The sequence below is a fragment of the Myxine glutinosa genome, chromosome 1, assembly GCF_964187855.1.
Source record: "Myxine glutinosa chromosome 1, kmMyxGlut1.1, whole genome shotgun sequence".
Lineage (NCBI taxonomy): Eukaryota > Metazoa > Chordata > Myxini > Myxiniformes > Myxinidae > Myxine > Myxine glutinosa.
In genome coordinates, this window is record NC_136261.1 from 224,554,023 (window position 1) to 224,571,923 (window position 17,901).

Genomic DNA, 17,901 nt, shown 5'->3' on the forward strand with positions numbered 1-17,901 from the left:
GTTCATAAAAATGAGCAGGGACTTAAATAATACCCAAAATATGGTTTTGGAAAATAACCGAATATCATTGAACCAAATGTCATTGTCCAGTGTGATGTAATATTCATTTGTGACTAGCGTTGACACAAACGCGATTTTTTATTTTTTATTTTATTACATACACGAGGCATCAAAAAGCTACATATATCGAACAGAGTTTAAAATGGAGCACCATGCCGTCATTAGAGCATTTAAATTGCATCAGATGTGGCAAGAAATGCGAATTGTTGCTCCCAGCTTGTCGGCTCGATCACAGAAGACGCCATTTGCATTTTTGTGCCTTCATCCCCACTCCGGTTAGAATCCCGCGCGGACACGGGCAACTTGCTAGTGTTTTAAATGCCACACCATTTTTGACTAGGAAAAGCAGGACTTTGCATTTTTGTCCCTTTTTGCATCACAAGAACATAATTTTTATCGATTATAAAGCACGACTGTCCTTCCCTGAACTACTCCCTCAGTTTTGGGGCTCGCCCTACCAAATTTTCTGTGGAATCTTTTGGTGTCCTAAGGTGGGTGGGAGGTTGTTTTTTGAAATATGAATTTCTCAATACAATTATCATTTTGAGTTTGCACCCGTACGAAATTGCTCCCTATCCGGATGCAAATACGATCACGGCTTCGGCATTCTCAGTTTCACCATTTACTGCATGTAGGGCAACGGTCGGGCTCTTTGCTCTTTATTGTAATTCTTATAAAAGCAAGGCGGTGGCAGGGAAAACATTTGTAGAAGGAAATCGATTTCATGAATACAATAACATTTTTATTTCTTTGCTTTATAACCTCACTGTATGTTTTACATTCAACCCTAGGTTCTGCAGAAGAGTCTTCACTTCCAATGTCTCCTTACTCTTCTGCGCCTCCTCCTGTATCTCTTCGTTCTCCTCCACGCACGCTTACCGTGGCAGGGCCACAATGTCACTATATGGACCTAGGAGGAAACGAAGGAGTCGATGGCATCGGAGAGTTGGATACAAAGTACCCAGAGGTGAAAACATGCTTTTAAATTAATTACCTCAAGTCTGCCTTTCCATTTTGTTTTATAGACATCTTCCAATGCAACAATCTTCCAATGCAACAATCTTCCAATGCAACACATTTACCTTGCAAAATGTGGCAACGTAACTGGGTCTTGGTGGTTTAGGGCCTTGCTGGGTATATTGCCCGAAGATAAACTGTGCGGCCTGATTGGCTGAATTTGAAAGCCATTTGCAGGAAGATGTTTCCGTGCCTAAAAACCCATGGCTTTTGATGACCTAGCGAGATATTTTTCCACCAAGAGGGCAGAGCAAGGAGACAGCCTCACAAGCATTCAAAACAGTTTAACTACTTAAAGTGAGCAAATTCACTCGGTGAGAGAGTGCCCCAAGGGGGCTCGATACACTTTAATTAGTTAATAGTTATAAGAATTAAACCTTGAACTTATTACTAGGCTTCACGTAATTGTACAGTTTGATGTACAGTACATAACCGATGGAACCTCCGCATGGAATGAACATAAAACATGCAAACCCAGTGAATTACATTACAACACCACCACACCTCAGTACGGCCACAAATCGTACAACAGGGGGATGTGTAGGAAGGCAGTGGAGGATGCAAATGAATAGATCAAGTGTGCACGGAAGAGAATAAATGAATTAAAAGAAATCCTGCCCAAATTCCAGCAGAGGAGCTCTCGGGGGCACTCCCTTGACGCCCTCAGCAGGCCTGACTAGAATAACTACCCCGAGGATTCCATGCTGACCTTCTTGTAGTCTCTCCTCTTTCTTTGTTTGACCTTGACTTGTCTCTCTCCTGGCTTGACCCACATGTTCGCTCCCCTTTCGCTTCTCACTTTGCTTCCTTTTTCGCCCCCGCCCTCACCTTTTCATGGGACAGGCGGAAGCATGCCTCACCCAACGAAACGTCCTTCCAGTGCTCATAGTCCTTCAGGTCCCCTGGGGCAGTGAGTTGGCCCACAGAGCGACATGGAGTCACTGGGAATAATAAGTAAAATGATAGTAAATGGGAGGTCAAGGAAAAAGTCAAACTGGATCCATGGGGCATGTAGCCGACTACTCTGTATCCGTTACATTTGGCACACTATGCACAGAGTACTATGTACATTAACACAAATGTACAATGGAGAGTTGCCACTCCTTTCCACACATGCTTCAAAAGCCTTTATGTCTATAGTCGAGATGTCGATGAACAGTCTTTGAGGCAAATCTGGACACCCTCTTTTCCCCTATTATTATAGTCTTTCCCTATTGCATTAATTTCTGTGCTGATCTTCGGGGAATGTAAAGTGCCAGTTCATGATGGTGGGCTGTGTAATTAGCAGGGGGAACCATTGCATGTTCTGTAGAGCAATTACAATTAAGTTTTCTAAATGACTGAGATAAAAATTGTGATTTTTTTTTTCTTGTGTTATTTAAACAGCATTGAGTATTATTCTCATTTATTATGATTGCATACCGTTTCCCTCAATATGCTCTTCCTCGCTCTCGCTCCTACTTTTAGCATCTCCCCAATAATTTTGTGCCTACTTTGTGTGGACCTGTTGCAGATGCGTTAAATATTGTTCGAAGTGTTACGTTTCCTGGTTTTAAGTCACCGTTTTAGCAGTGACTTAGGGCTACAATTATACAAGTGAATTTGTATGGGTTCAATTGCAACAGGGTTTAGGTAGAGTTCCAGTACCTTCAGAAGATTCACATGTCAGTTGATTGTGTGGCTAAATTGGCTGCTCTGCAGAGACCCAACCATAGACTAGACCAATCAATGCCCTTGTAAGACCCGGCAGTGACAAAAAGCTGTGATTCTTAAATGACTAAGTGACCGAATGAGTCGCATCACCAGAATGCTTTGAAGGCAGGTAGGGCCGCAGAGAGATGGTCCATGGTTTATGACTTGTGTGCCCAGGCCAGGTAATAATGGTGGTAAATCTGGTCTTTACGGGCCCATTTAATATCACAGAAGTTGCTTTATCTGGGGTCTTGCTGCAATTGTGGTAAGAAGAGTCCCATGGATAGATTCTGCTTGGTGAAATACCAAGACTGGCATTGGGTGGTCCCACCCATGCAAGATGAGGTAAAGCTCTGGAAAGTGGACTCAGAGGAACCTCCATGAACATGACCAGACAAACCGGGAATAGGCTGAGCACGTGCGGTCCTGCTCGGCTAAAGAATGTAAATAGGTCCCCTCATCTTCTGGGAAAATTCTTAGTTGTGGTTTAGTTGACAGACGAGAACTAGAACGCCACTCAGTAGAGCGCATACTCCCACCGTAGGTGGCCGCTGCTGAGCCCTATCTTCCAATGGTAAAAAAATAATTCAAAAAATTCCTGGATCCGGAATAATATCCTGAGCTTCACTAAAAACTAATGAATTCTTCCTTATCCCAATGGCAATCATCCCACCAACTTTCATCCAAATCCGTTCAGAACTGTTTGAGATATATTGCACACACACACACACACACACACACACACACACACACACACACACACACACACACACAGACACAGACACACGATCGAATGCATTACTCCCTAGCGGGAGTAATTACAAATTTGATGCACAATTGAAGGTGAGCGTTGTGAGGCTGTGGTGAAAATGAGCTGGTACCACCATCAAACAGTAGAGGTGTATGCCAAGATAGAGGGAGACTTGGACAAACAATGGGTGTGTGGAGGAGAGGATGCATGGGGTGGACAATATGGATGCAGAAGGAAACTCTCATGAGGGGAAAAATGGAAATTTGGATGGAGGAGGGATTGGGGTGGGGTTGATGAAGTGGGTTGGGGTGGGCGATTGGCGAGGATAGAAAATATCATGGTTTTGGATTGGGAAATATCTCTGAGATTGTGGTGAACAGCTGTTTGGGAACCTAGATGAAGATGTAACATAAAAACACGACGAATCCGGTTCGGAAAACTCAGCTTTAGTGAGGTGGAAACGAGAGCGTCGGATTTGACCAGCACGTGTGGTAATGGTAATCCTCAGAGCAAAAGTCTATTTTGTTTTTTCTTTACAGAAGTAAGGTTCGTGGAAGAGCATAGTATAACCTACAGTGGAACAAACATCAAGGCAATTAACGAACAGAATAAGAGGCGATGGAAGAGGGGAGGAAACGCTTAAACTAGCAAGTAAGATGATTGGGTAGAGGAAAAGTTAATGGGAGTAATAAAGATCATGAGTGAGAATTGGGGATGACAAGGGATAGTGGTGCACTGCTTGCCTGAAGTCCTGAATGGAAGAGAGAGACAGAACAGCCGAGGGAAGGTGGTTTCATAGACTGGAGAAGTGAGGAATAAGAGTTGAGGTGTGCAGTTAGCTGGGATTCTGGAAGTCTAACGAGGAGGTGGTCACTGGAAGAATGTGTGCATCCTGGAGTACTGCTCTCTCCTCTTGGCTGGCACCTTGCTCAGCTTGATGCCGTGGAAACCAAGTCTTCAAAATCATTAGTATTTCCCACGATGAAGCTGTGTTTCTGGGCCTATCACGTTCACATCGCAGAGAGGTAGGTGGTCTCTCCGTCTTCCATATACTACATTCACATCTGTTCTTCCCTTTTCTACCACAATCACTTCTTTCTTCCCTTTTTTCCTTATGCTCCCTTCCATATTGGACAAACAGCATGTTAATTATCCCTTATTGCAATTCACTTTATTAACCTGCGATGTGTTGCAGGTCTACAAGAGCTCTGCATTGCTATTATTGTTGTTCTTGTTGGGGGTCAATTTTTTAAATGTGCATCCATTGGTCCAAACAAAAAATATATCCGCCATCTTGTTTTTTGGGTGGGCCTAACATTTGGTGGGCCTGTAGGCCTTTGCTGATTATACACTGCCCGGGAGATTTCCATTGGGTTTGTTTTGGTCGAGTGTTACGATGAGGGATCCCAAAAATATAATCATATAAATAAACATAATGACCACCTTTAGAGGCCATTTTTCCCCGCAAAGTGGGGGTTGGCCTTTTTCGGGAACCGTGGTTGTTGTTGTTTTTTGGTCCCCTTTTTGAAGCGATGTTTTACGGCCGGATGCCCTTCCTGACACCAACCATTTTTGCCGAACAGGGAATTACCAGTGAACTGGTACTCAATTAGCCGACCTCGGAAGGATGACAGGCTGAGGCAACCCCCCTGGCGTTAATTCAGCGATCGACCGGGATTCGAACCCAGGATCCTAGGATCCTAAGCCGGCACCCTAGCCGCAAGCCCAACACATATAATCATATGTCGAATAAAAATTATTCTAAAGTAAGGTTTAATCAAGCCTGTAAGCATGCACGGTATTCATAATACATGGTAGTGTTACATAATTTTTGAACGGCCCCATTTTGGGGTTAAACAATCCGTGACCGTGTGATAAATCAGATCATTCTGCTATAACAGTGGCGGAGGGTGACATGGATGTGAGGTGTTGAGTTCATCTTTAAATAGCACATTAAATGTGTGTTTCCCAATCGGCCTGTTACTGTATTTTGTCGCAGGATGTGACCAGAGTGTGGTCATTCTTTATCGATGGTGTCTATGGCTCAACGACAAGTTTGTATATTAATGCATTATGTGTGATGGATACTGGGGTTCATGCAACGCAGGCACGATTGGCCGAATGGCCTACTCCTGCGCCAAAGTTCCTTGTGTATCCTTGTGGATCTCTGTGCATGACAAGGACATTGGATGACAAATATACCTTTAATGAATAACCAGATTATTACGAGTTATTGGACAAATCAACACAGTTAATATGGTTTGAATCGAGAACTGCAGCATCATGACAGAAGTGCTCAGAAGAGAATTCCAAACATCCAAACCCATGTACGTGTGAATTCAGGACTTGAAGAGGTCGCCTCATCCTGGGACCACACAGTACGTGCCACGCAGCAGCCCTCGACGGCATGCCACGTAAGTCTCCACTCACACTCTACTTACAAGGGGCATTCAAAAAGTTAAACAAAAGAGGTACTCATAATAGTCCAAGACGTGCTGATGTTGTTTTTATTTTCAAATATACAAGTATGTATATACAACAACAACAACAACAACATGCATTTTAAGGCCATTTTCCCTGCGAGAGCGGGGGTTAGCCTTGTGGTCCCCATAACAATCTTCTCCATTTTGCCCTATTTTCTGCATATCTCCTTGTTAACCCCTTTGCCCGCATTTCTTCTTCCACCATCTTTAGCCAAGTCTTTCTCGGTCTTCCCCGTCCTCTACTTCCTTCCACATTCATTTCCATTACTCTTCTCAACCAGTCACTTTCATCCTTCCTCAACACATGACCAAACCATCTCAACCTGTTCCTCTTCACAGCATCCATCACAGGCTCTATTCCCATCATCTTTCGCAATTCATCATTTGTCTTCCTCTCTCTCAACGATACTCCACACATCCACCAAACCATTCGCATTTCCACCCTTCGTTGCTGCTCTACGTTCATTACCCATGTCTCGCTCCCATAAATCATAACACTTCTCACAAATGCAGCATACACCTTTCCCTTCAGCTTCAACGACACTCCCCTCCTCGTCAGCATGCCACTCAGTTCCCGAAACTTCTTCCATGCACATCTCACTCCAGCAACCGTTGCCGAGTCTGATCCACCTTCTCCATTCAGCATGTCTCCGAGGTAGCAAAATGTTTTCACACCTTCCAGCTTCACGCCATCTCCAAGATTCAACTCAACATTTCCTCCATCTGCAGCTCCCTCTGTGCACACCTTACATTTGAATGTAGCTGCCACACTGCTTAATGACCCGCTCAGACCACTACATTTTTGATGAACCCACTCAGCGCACATTGTACATTGAATGGAATTCACTCCGCCACCCTTCCTGCACACAGCACACGGCCACTTCCCAGTTGTTTCCACCTCACCATATGCTTTTTTTTTTTCTTTTTTTTTTTTGTATACTGAATCGAGGCTCGTGAAAGAGCTAACATTTATTTCACAAACAAATCAACCAGACAAACAAATTATACAAAAAGAGGGAGCGGAAGACAAGATGGGGAGAGATGGGGAAGCACACAACCACAACATTTGAGAGCAGGGAGAAGTGTGGGAGGGAGAGGGCTTGGGGGGAGGAGGCGTGGGAAGGGGGGGGGGATGCTTTACCACTTGCCATCACCTTCGTCTTTCCGATATTCACCTTCAGACCTTCTGCCTCCATACATTCCTTCCACTTGTTCATCTTTTCCTTCAGTCCATCCATACTTTCCACAATCAACACCAGATCATCTGCATACAACAACTCCCACAGTAAACCCTCCTTTACGTTCTGAGCCAGCACCTCCATCACAGCTGCAAATAGTAGTGGACTTAGTACCGACCCCTGATGCACTCCCACCTTCACCTCAAACTCACCACTGTTCCCGTCTTTCGTCCTTACAGCTGTGCGCGCTCTTTTGTACATTGCCATCACTACTCTGATCAACCATTCCTCCACTCCTAACTTCCTCAATGCCCATGTCAATACTTCGCGTGTAACCCTATCGAATGCTTTCTCCAGATCAACAAACCCAAGAAACAACTTCTTCCTCTTTTCCATGTACTTCTCCTGCAACTGCCTTACAATAAAAAGCATGTGTCGTTCCTCTTCCTGGCATAAATCCAAACTGCATTTCGTCGATCTTCACTTTCTTCCTTATCCTCCTCTCCAACACCCTTTCCAATACCTTCATTCCATGTTCCAATAACTTTATCGCTCGATACGAGCCACAGTCCAGAGGGTCACCTTTCCCCTTGTATCGAGGGACGAGGGTACTCAGTTCCCAATCCACTGGAATGCGGCCTTCTTTCACCACCAGATTACAGATCTCTGTCATTCTCTTCACACCCCAACTTCCTGCTGCCTTCAACATATCTCCCACAACTCCCGTCAGCCCTCCCGCTTTTCTACTCTTCATTGCTTTTATCGCTTCCTCAACTTCCTTCTCAGTTACCTTCTCTGCCGGTCCTAAAACTGGGTTACTCTCCATGTTGCCATCTGTTACGTGCTCCTCCCCGACCCCCTGGTCACGGTGTACCTCCGAGCCCCGAGAGGAGTCGTGGCAGAAAAATGTGTTATTCTGTATGTCAAAGATCAAGGGAGAAGCCACCCCAATTGTTACTCACAAACAAATATTGTATTAAAATCACACAAGAATAACAGTACAACAACAATAGTAATCAATTGTACAACCAATATATATTTCCTATGATGGTACCATCAGTTTTGTAATATTTAACTCACTGTGCTCCAAGTGAGTGAAACACGAACATTCCCCAATGTCTCTTATTCCCGGCTTCGAGACGAAATTGATTCGCTCCAGCGATCGCCAGAACGAGGTCCAATCGAGACCAGAATCTCGTGTGGATGGCAAGTACAGTCACACAGGCAAAGCTGCACAAAGGCGCCCTCAAGGCGCCTGGGAAATCCAAAGGCACCCTACAGGCGACTGAGAGATCACACCCTCGGTTATGGACGAATTAACCTTCAAAACGCCACGTCACACACACGCCCCAGATCGACGTCTGAATGCGGTGGAGATGGTCGAAAAGAGACGAAACCGCGAGCGAAGTACAAGTCCTGCGTGAGTCAAACGACCCGGTCTCGTGGCGCACGGCACGGCGATGATTCTCTCCTGAATCGATCGCAAAACCTGACACGCAGGTTGATCGGTCACAGCGATGACAACTCTGTCGTAGGAATCCCTTTCCCGGAAACCCTAAAGTTCGCTAGTGACTCTGGCTCGCCAACGTTCGCTTCAGAACCCGGAGCAACTCGGCTTTCTTGTCCGACTCATTCGCTCCGCCCTTTTTCTCCCTCTTCTTCCTCTTCGTTGTCCGGTTCCTGATCCGGTTTCCTGTTTCTTTTAACATTAACTTTTTTACCTTTTGAAACCAGTTCATGAACAATAAACCTTTTGAACACAATAATAGTACATGGAATCAGAAATATTTACAGTGGATGCAAACCACCACAACGGAAGTGACAAATCCGTAACACATCCCATTCATTCTCTGTATTCAACAGCATTTCCATATATCTCTTCCATCTTCCTTTAATTCCATCTGGGTCCACAACGATTTGTCCCACTTCATCCTTAAAGCAACTCACCCCCATCACATCACACCTCTTTCGCTATCTGCTTTGCAATCCTGAATACCGCTCTCTGACCCTCTTCCAAATCCAAGCATTCTCCGAACATTTTCCTAAATGCCTCCTGCGCCTTTGCTACCTCTTTCTTTGCAGCCTTCTTGGCTGCCTTTTAACTTTCATGCTCTGCTTTTTCTGCCCCCGTACCCTTCGCCTTCTGCCACTCCTTGAACTTCTTCCTCTTCTCGTCAATCCTCTTTCCAACATCATCATCCCACCACCATGTTTCCAAGTGCCTCGGTGGTCCTTTTGTCCATCCACATACCTCACCAACGGCTCCCAACAGACTATCTTTCATTGACATCCAACCACTTTCAAGCTCAACCACATCATCCTCGACCATACTCAGCCTCTCTTTTAATGCCTCCCTTACTGTCACCTTTCAACATCCACATCTTCCTTCATTCTCAGTTGGTACTTCACCCGCTGAGCTCTCCTCGCATCTTTCACCCTTATGTCGCAGACAACCAAGTGGTGCTGTGAAACAGCCTCCTCCCCCAGGATCACCTTTGTGTCCCGAAGGTGCCCCCTATCTCGCCTATATATCTCGCCTATATACAAGTGTGTATATAAAAATAAAAATAAAAACATATACAAGTATGTATATGAAGTAAGAAAATATATAAATGTATTTTTTTATTTCTATACGTGCCTCATTATACATTTTTGGTATGCCTGTGACGATCGTATCTCATTTGGAAATCTTTTATAACGCCCCTGGTATGATCACTTTGACAGAATAAAAACCATCTTTAGAGGCCATTTTTTCCCCGCAAGCGGGGGTTGGCCTTTTTCGGGGACCGTGGTTGTTGTTGTTTTTCGGTCCCCTTTTTGAAGCAATGTTTTACGGCCGGATGCCCTTCCTGCCGCCAACCCTTTTTGTCGCCTTTTACGACAAGCAGGGAATTACCAGTGAACTGGTACTCAATTAGCCGACCTTGGAAGAATGACAGGCTGAGTCACCCCCCCTGGCGTTAATTCAGCGATACGACCGGGATTCGAACCCAGGATCCTAGAATCCTAAGCTGGCACCCTAGCCGCTAGCCCAACACCAGGGATTAATGCCGCTAGCCCAACACCAACACCAGAGGATAATGACAGAATGCAGTCTCAAAATATATTATTGACCTCTTCACTGTTCACTTGCATATACTTGGGGCAGAGGTGTTTAGTTGAGCCATATTTAGCATTTTGCATCATCCTTTACATCGATAAGATATACATCAAACAGAAGGGTGGTGATTTGTATCGGATGGGGTAACATTATTTGCTACCAAAGCAATGAGTGTATTAGCTTTTGTTAGATAATGATTAATAAAGTTTAAACCTTTTTTACATTTTGGGTCAACGTGTGGTCATCTGAGCCAGGGGTGAGGTCAGTTGAGCTATGGGTAAGGTAACCAGTGTAGGGAATAGCTGCTGCTGAATCCCTGGTGTCAGGCCTGGACAAGATGAGCCTCTCGTCACCTCCTTGGAACATGATGTTTCATGCCGGTAAGTCACACACTCTTCACTGTCTCACAACAAGGATCAGCAATCAAACTATCCAACCCACTTCTCTGGACAACCACTGGAAGAGCAGCAGTCCCTGGGACTCCTTGGGCTCACTATCTAACATAACCTGTCATGGGAGTATCACATAAGCAAACTTGCATCAAAGTCCAGTCATGGTCTTGTTATTTTCCATAGAGTCTGGGCATTCCTGAGTCACAAGTGGCTCATCATGGTGTACAAGGCTTTCATATGGATCTCCATGGAGTATGGCTGCCCCCATCTTACCATCTGGCCTTGCACTTCCTGCCCTCCCACAGCCATCTCATCTCAAATCGACCATTATCTTCTTATTTTTATTATTTTGTGTTGCCCATGCAGACTCCTAGGTCTGTGCTTTAATTAGGAACTACAGGTTCTTATTGTGAAATCTATATTTTCGCCCATGTTCCATGAAACCTATCTCAGGTTTCACACATTTCTTTAAAATGGAGAAAATATAGCAACCCTCGAACCTACGTCATAATTCATCACCCTTACCTACCTTTCTCTTTATCTATTTCTAAAGGTGTAAATTTCTGCTAATTTTGTTCTTCACACTAGGGAGGATAACAACCACTTCAATTGATGTCGTTTTCTTACTTTGTGCGTGAATGTTGAAAGAGTGCAGTGACGTGCTTCTCAAACAGGTGGCGCATTCAATTTGAGCGGATGTTTAATTTCCATAAAAACTGGGAGTCTCAACCTTTCTGCAGGCTGTACCAACTTTTCACAGAAACACTTCCGCTTCACACACATGTCCAAAATTAGCTGTAGTAACCATGACTAGCAAATGATGGCATAAGGAATGTAGTTCATTATTCTTGAAGTATAAGAAAAGTAAAATCCATTGATAACACACTTGTGAATTTCCCGGTATTATTCTTAAAAGCCCAAGCACACTTTAGATTTTAGAACACCATAATATGCAGTGTAGCATATAATATATTCAATAAATCTGTAAATAGAGTCCCCAACCAATCACTTTCCTTTAACCTTGCTTCTCATCCTCCACAAGGCCTGCAGCTCGTCCAATACGCCCTCGTGCACCACCCCAACACTCTGTAGCACTCCAGGGTGGTAATGTTGCTGAGGACCAAAGTCTACTGGCATCCGCCCAAGAATCGGCATCACGAGTGTATCAACACATGACACAGACTCTTGGGATGTATGCACAGAGGTATGGATCGGGTTTTCATACTGTCCAAAAATATCCACCATCTTCTGGTGAAACTACCAAAATCAAAACTCTCTGCTCACCTTCACTCTTTCATTCCTCTTTTTTCCCGCTTCTGGAACAAACTCCCACACACACACAACCACTCCTCCCTCCAGGTCTTTAAAACAGCTGTTCACCACCATCTCTTATCTTCCCCCATCCAAAACCTTGATCTTTTCTACCCCCATTAAAACACCCAATATCCACCTCTTTCAATCTCCAACTTCTTTCCTGAAATTCCTAGTAGTGTTAATTTGCTTTATACCGTGTACCCCCCCCCCCCACCGGCCTCTCCATTCCACAGATCTACCGACGTCCCTATTTCTCCACTGTGTTTGTGCTTATATGCTTTCCTCTCTCTCTCCCCCCCCCCCCCCCCCCCTCCTTGTCTCCCGCTCCCTTTATTACCCTCGCCTGAGGAGAGGGTATTGCATTTGAGTCTGTTTGTTTGTTTGTTTGTCTGTCTGTCTGTTTGTCTGTTTATCCGCACAGAATAAATATGATTTTCTCTGCAACTGTTTGTCCGATTGACAAGAAGTTTTCACCATAGGTGCAACTCCACCTGTATAATTTTGAATGATAATTATGACGTCATAGGTCACGTGGTATGGGCGCCATCTTGGGAAAACCGAAAAACATTACACCTCTACATCTCTGAAAGCGCTGCATAGAAAAAAATTGAGACATGGCTGTAAAATTGAGTAAAGAACTCTCCATGAATAAAATATGTAATGACGATGTCATAGGTGTCTCCATTATGACGTCATAATTCAACAAGTACAAAACTTCATCCGATGAAGATGAAATTTATTGAGCGTCATCTAGGGATAAATAGGTGGAGGGAAAAAAAATAATGATGTCATTGGTCACGTGGTTCGGCTGCCATATTTGTTTTTAACACAAAAGCCTTAAAAACCACTGAAAACACATCCTGGTGAGGCTCTGCAATCTCTGATTGCTCTTTCTTGTTTATTGTATGTTTTATGGTTCCGTGTGTAATGTGTTAGCTCTTACACGAGCGTCGACTGTATACTTTTTTTTTTTAAATGAGGTGTGGAGTGGTTGGGAAGGGAGGGTAGAGGAGGTAGTGTTATTATAAATGTTTTATTCCAGCTAATTTGTGCAATTGATGTCATGTGTTGTGTTTGTCTTGTGTGCGTGACTTGTATGCACTCCCAAACTGCTGGACAGAATGAGTTGTCATTTATTGGTTGTACTTTCGGTGTAAGTCTGGTGTTGGCTTAACGGTTAGGGTGCTGGCTTGGGATTCTAGGGTCTTGAGTTCAAATCCTGGTCGGTTGTTTAATTAACACTAGGTGTGGTTGACTCAGCCTGTCATCCTTCCAAGGTCGGCAAAATGAGTACCATCTTACTGGGATGAATGAGCCATTTGAGTGTCCTGCGTAGGAGTGACGCCCTGACCAGGATTGTGCCCAATAGTCAAGAAACTGCTTCGGCAGCCATATGCATCTGATATTGGGTGTGCCCAGGAAGGTTTTGGGTGTTTAAAAAAAAAAATCATAATTGCAGGGGGCTCAGGAGCCAATGGGGAGGGAGGGAGTGTTGTAGCCTCTCCTTGTAAATGTATGTTGTGTAGCGCCGCTCCTGGTAGGCGAGTATTACAAGTTCCAGTTCATTGTAAAAAAATGCCAATTCTCTGTTATCGTATAATGAAAAGGATAGTCATCATATATGTGGGGGGAGTGCGTTTAAACATAGTGTATGTTTGTTTGTGGGACAAAATGCGTTGAAACTTGATAGTTGCACCCAGGGTGTGTATGGGAATGTTTGACTAAGCTGGGATGGTGACTCCCAACTTGGTTTATACTTTTATGTAAAAGTGGGGAATTCTCATTTTTTTTAAACCAAAGACATCATGGATGTGGGTCAATTATACGTGCCAATATACTCCTGCACAGATGTACAAAATAACTTGAAAACTGGATGTTATTGTGAAAAACAAAAATCAAACTCACATAGGTTGTAGAAATCATTATAAAATGTGCCATCTCTGTGTTATAATGAAAATTATAGTCATCATAGCAATGCTTGTGGATCACAAATTATATGTTGACGGACGGGATAAAACAAATGGACACACTACTTTTGTTTTGGAATACAAGCTCAGGATCCAGAGAAAGGGGAAAAAAAACAACATGTTAGAGCATGAAGTAGTAATGTAATTGTTACATGGCCCAGTTTTAGGCAGCCAAATACTGTATGGCAGTTTTCCAAACTTCTCTCGTTCCCATATCACCATTTAAAAGAAAAACAAAATCATCCAGCAAGTCGTCATCTTCAATTGAAAATGCATCGCTGATCCAGCTTTCATTTGCTACATCTTCGAGGAAACATTCAAAGAAACTTGACATCAGACTAACGCAGTGTTGTTTAATGTCGGCAACCGCCCCTGGATAAAATTTCATTTCATTTTCATCGAGAACACCATCTGATGTTGGGAGCTGCTTGCAGTTTTTCCCTTTGCCAATCAGGAACTATAAACTTTGCCTTTGCTTTGCGATTAACATTAAAAGTAGTACTTTTCAGGCCTTGCTGACTGGCATTCTTTTCAATGAAGGCATGCCAATGTTTCTGCCAAATAGGCCTGACTTGACAACCACAGCTCTTTTGCAAAACGGAACTCAGTCACTGAGGGGGGAAAAGGGAAGAGAGTTTTCCAGAGCATCGGAGAGGTCGTCAATGTAGACGAGTAAGAAGAATGGGCCCAACACACTGCGTTGGCTCCTCAAAATTCTCTTCTACTGTTCAATAACTTTACAGAGCTTCAGGAAAAAAAACTTTCTCAATTGTCACATTTTCATATACTACTGGTTTCACCTGAGACGACTAGAGGTTTGCTCTCCATCTGTCTGGCCATCACACCTGTGGTTTTCCAGACTTTTTCCCCCTTACCACTTAACATATTCAACTGGAACCTGGTACTTGGCTTTATTATGATAAGTTACAGAACAACTTCGAGTTTCAGGGTGTTTCATAGATTCATTTTTAAATTTGTTATGGCTTTACTATGCAAAATATTGGGATCGGTAGGGGACACGTATTGATTGCAACGCAATTCTACCTCTTGTTCTAGATAGTGCATTCAGAAGAAGAAACGACCTCGAGCTGTTTTTCAGCTTTATTTCTATAAATACAATGTATTTTGTATCAGATAACATGTCTTGCCTATTCTTACGATGGACATTCCCATTCTGACCAATCCTTAAATTTACTTTGGAAAACACTTCCAAAGCCTTAGCATAAATTCTTCTTCCACTTAGAGTGGTCACGGTTTTCTTTGTCTCATGTGGTGTATTGAGCCCTAACAGAGCCCTGATTGCTTTAACAGAGCCCAGACGGAAGCCTCTCCTCGCTGAAAGACACATGAAAGCCCGCTTGGAGTTTGCAAAAAAGCACCCGAAGGACTCTCAGACTGTGAGAAACAAGATTCTGTGGTCTGATGAAACCAAGATTGAACTGTTTGGCTTCCGTCTGGCCACTCTGCCATAAAGCCCAGATCGGTGGAGTGTTGCAGTGATGGTTGTCCTTCTGGAAGTTTCTCCCATCTCCGCACAGGATCTCTGGAGCTCAGCCAGAGTGACCATCGGGTTCTTGGTCACCTCTCTTACCAAGGCCCTTCTCCCCCGATTGCTCAGAGTCCTGGTTGTTCCAAGCTTCTTCAATTTAAGAATTATGGAGGCCACTGTGCTCTTGGGAACCTTCAATGGAGCAGAGATTTTTTTTGTAGGCTTCCCCAGATCTGTGCCTCGACACAATCCTGTCTCTGAGCTCTGCAGGCAGTTCGTTCGACCTCATGGTTTGGTTTTTGCTCTGATAGGCATTGTCAGCTGTGAGACCTTATATGGACAGGTGTGTGCCTTTCCAAATCATGTCCAATAAATTGAATTTACAACAGGTGGACTCAAATCAAGGTGTAGAAACATCTCAAAGATGATCAAGAGAAATGGGAGGAACCTGAGCTAAATTTCAAGTGTCATAGCAAAGGGTATGAATACTTATGTCAAAGTGATATTTCAGTTTTTTCTTTTTAATAAATCTGCAAAACTTTCTAAAATCCTGTTTTCTCTTTGTCATTATGGGGTATTAAGTGTAGATTGATGAGGGAAAAAATGAATTTAAACGATTTCAGCATAAGGCTGCAACATAACAAAATGTGAAATAGTGAAGGGGTCTGAATACTTTCTGAATGCACTGTATATACAATGTAGTACATTTGATTGTATTCGTATCACAGATTGTTAAAATTAAGTTTGTTTACAATCAGGGTATTCATTTTGTTCAGGCATGGTACTGTAGATATGTGCTAATAAGTGGAGCTGTTTCTGCACAGTTGAACAGCATACTGTTTCATATATCTTCTATATCTATATCTATATTCTATATTTCTATATTTATTTATATATATATATAAAAGAAAGTTTTTGTTTTTTTGTTTTTGTGTGCATGCGCTAATCTCCTGAAAGGTGAAAGATAGGAGGAAACCTCTGAAACAAAAAATGTTGGGACGGGCCCCGGGAGGGTTATAGGCTAGGTGTTGAGGCCGCCTCGGCCGGGCTGGGCCCATTTCGCAATTAAAAGCTAAGCTGAATTATAGTAGTCAATCTTCTACGGCCGCGAATAAAAGCTGAATTATAATAGTCAATCTTCTACGGCTGCGAATAAAAGCTGAATTCTAATAGTCAATCTTCTACGGCCGCGAGTAAAAGCTGAATTATAGTAGTCAATCTTCTACGGCCGCGAATAAAAGCTGAATTATAGTAGTCAATCTTCTACGGCCGCGAATAAAAGCTGAATTATAGTAGTCAATCTTCTACGGCCACGAGTAAAAGCTGAATTATAGTAGTAAATGAACGAAATGCGGCCGCGGCTGGATAGTCAAACTCCGCTACTTCGCAAGGCCGCGTTTTATTCCTTTTTTAGTACAGAAGATTAAATTCATTCAAAAAGGACCCGGGCAACGCCGGGTGCATTCAGCTAGTTGTTTTATAAATCAAAGCTTAAACCCATAGATTTGCAGAATAAAAAAAAAAAAATTGTGCTACATCCTCTAAGAGTTTCTCATGAAAAACCATTCCATCCTTTTATCGAGTTATTTTCTTATTAAACCTCAAGTCATCGTTACCATTACTTGCATCTGTTGAACCAATATTCATCAAGTTTGACTTTTGTTACTCAAAAACAGTCTTCTTCATCTTCTCTCATATGCAGAATGTGGCTGCTTGTTGTCATTGGTAAGTACAGCCAATTAATGATGGTTGCATCATTGTTAAGGAGTGTGGCTGTATTGCTGATGCAGTGCCCCCTGTAGGTTAGGCCAGAGATTTTTGAAATGTGACCATGGAGCCGGCGCTGGCTAGCTTACTCTTCATTGAAAGACATTGTAGGATCCTTAATATCCTAAAACCAATGCTTGCAGACAGGACACCCAGCTTAAAGCCCATCTGAGGGACTGTATGTTTTGTGTCACAATGTCGTGCCCGTTAAGCACCAATCCGACAGTTTGTAATTAGACCGAACATCAAATCCAGTCGAGACGACTCGCAGGGTAGGTATGCTACGTCTGTGCCTTGACTGATAAATTGTACTGACGTTAAATATTTATATCAGGAAATACACAAAAAAAAAATGTAATATTGGAGCAAGCCAGGCCCTCAAACAGGTGTGCCTTTACATCAGGCAGAATACCAGTTTCGTAAGCTGAGCGCTACCACTTGCTGACCACTACTACACGAGGCATACACAGCAGACATCTTGCACAGAAAATGACCACGTGGGATGAGATGCGACATACGAAGCAACAGCACGACAAATCCTGGGGTTTGCCAAACCCAGTCAAGGTTTTCCAGCAAAACTTTTCAAAAATGACACAGCTCACACTGGAGAAATCTATTCACGTCAGGACGTGCGTCCAGCTTGCACCACGAGTTTCCACCTAGCTAGTTTGCACCTGGACCTATATTCCAG

General features: G+C 43.4%; 2 protein-coding genes across 3 annotated transcripts in view; one reads left to right on the forward strand and one right to left on the reverse strand.

Moving 5' to 3' along the window:
- Positions 1 to 17,901, reverse strand: part of LOC144891290 (uncharacterized) — a 981,422-nt gene that overhangs the window by 730,381 nt on the left and 233,140 nt on the right. The gene's annotated exons all lie outside the window — the stretch shown is intronic.
- Positions 1 to 17,901, forward strand: part of LOC137434357 (mitochondrial fission factor) — a 29,952-nt gene that overhangs the window by 7,222 nt on the left and 4,829 nt on the right. For both annotated transcript variants that reach the window (XM_068127270.2, XM_078784258.1), the window contains exons 3-5: positions 852 to 1,027; positions 5,864 to 5,934; positions 11,716 to 11,877. In XM_068127270.2, the coding sequence (XP_067983371.2) occupies positions 852 to 1,027; positions 5,864 to 5,934; positions 11,716 to 11,877 (409 nt within the window). The remainder of the gene's footprint in view (positions 1 to 851; positions 1,028 to 5,863; positions 5,935 to 11,715; positions 11,878 to 17,901) is intronic.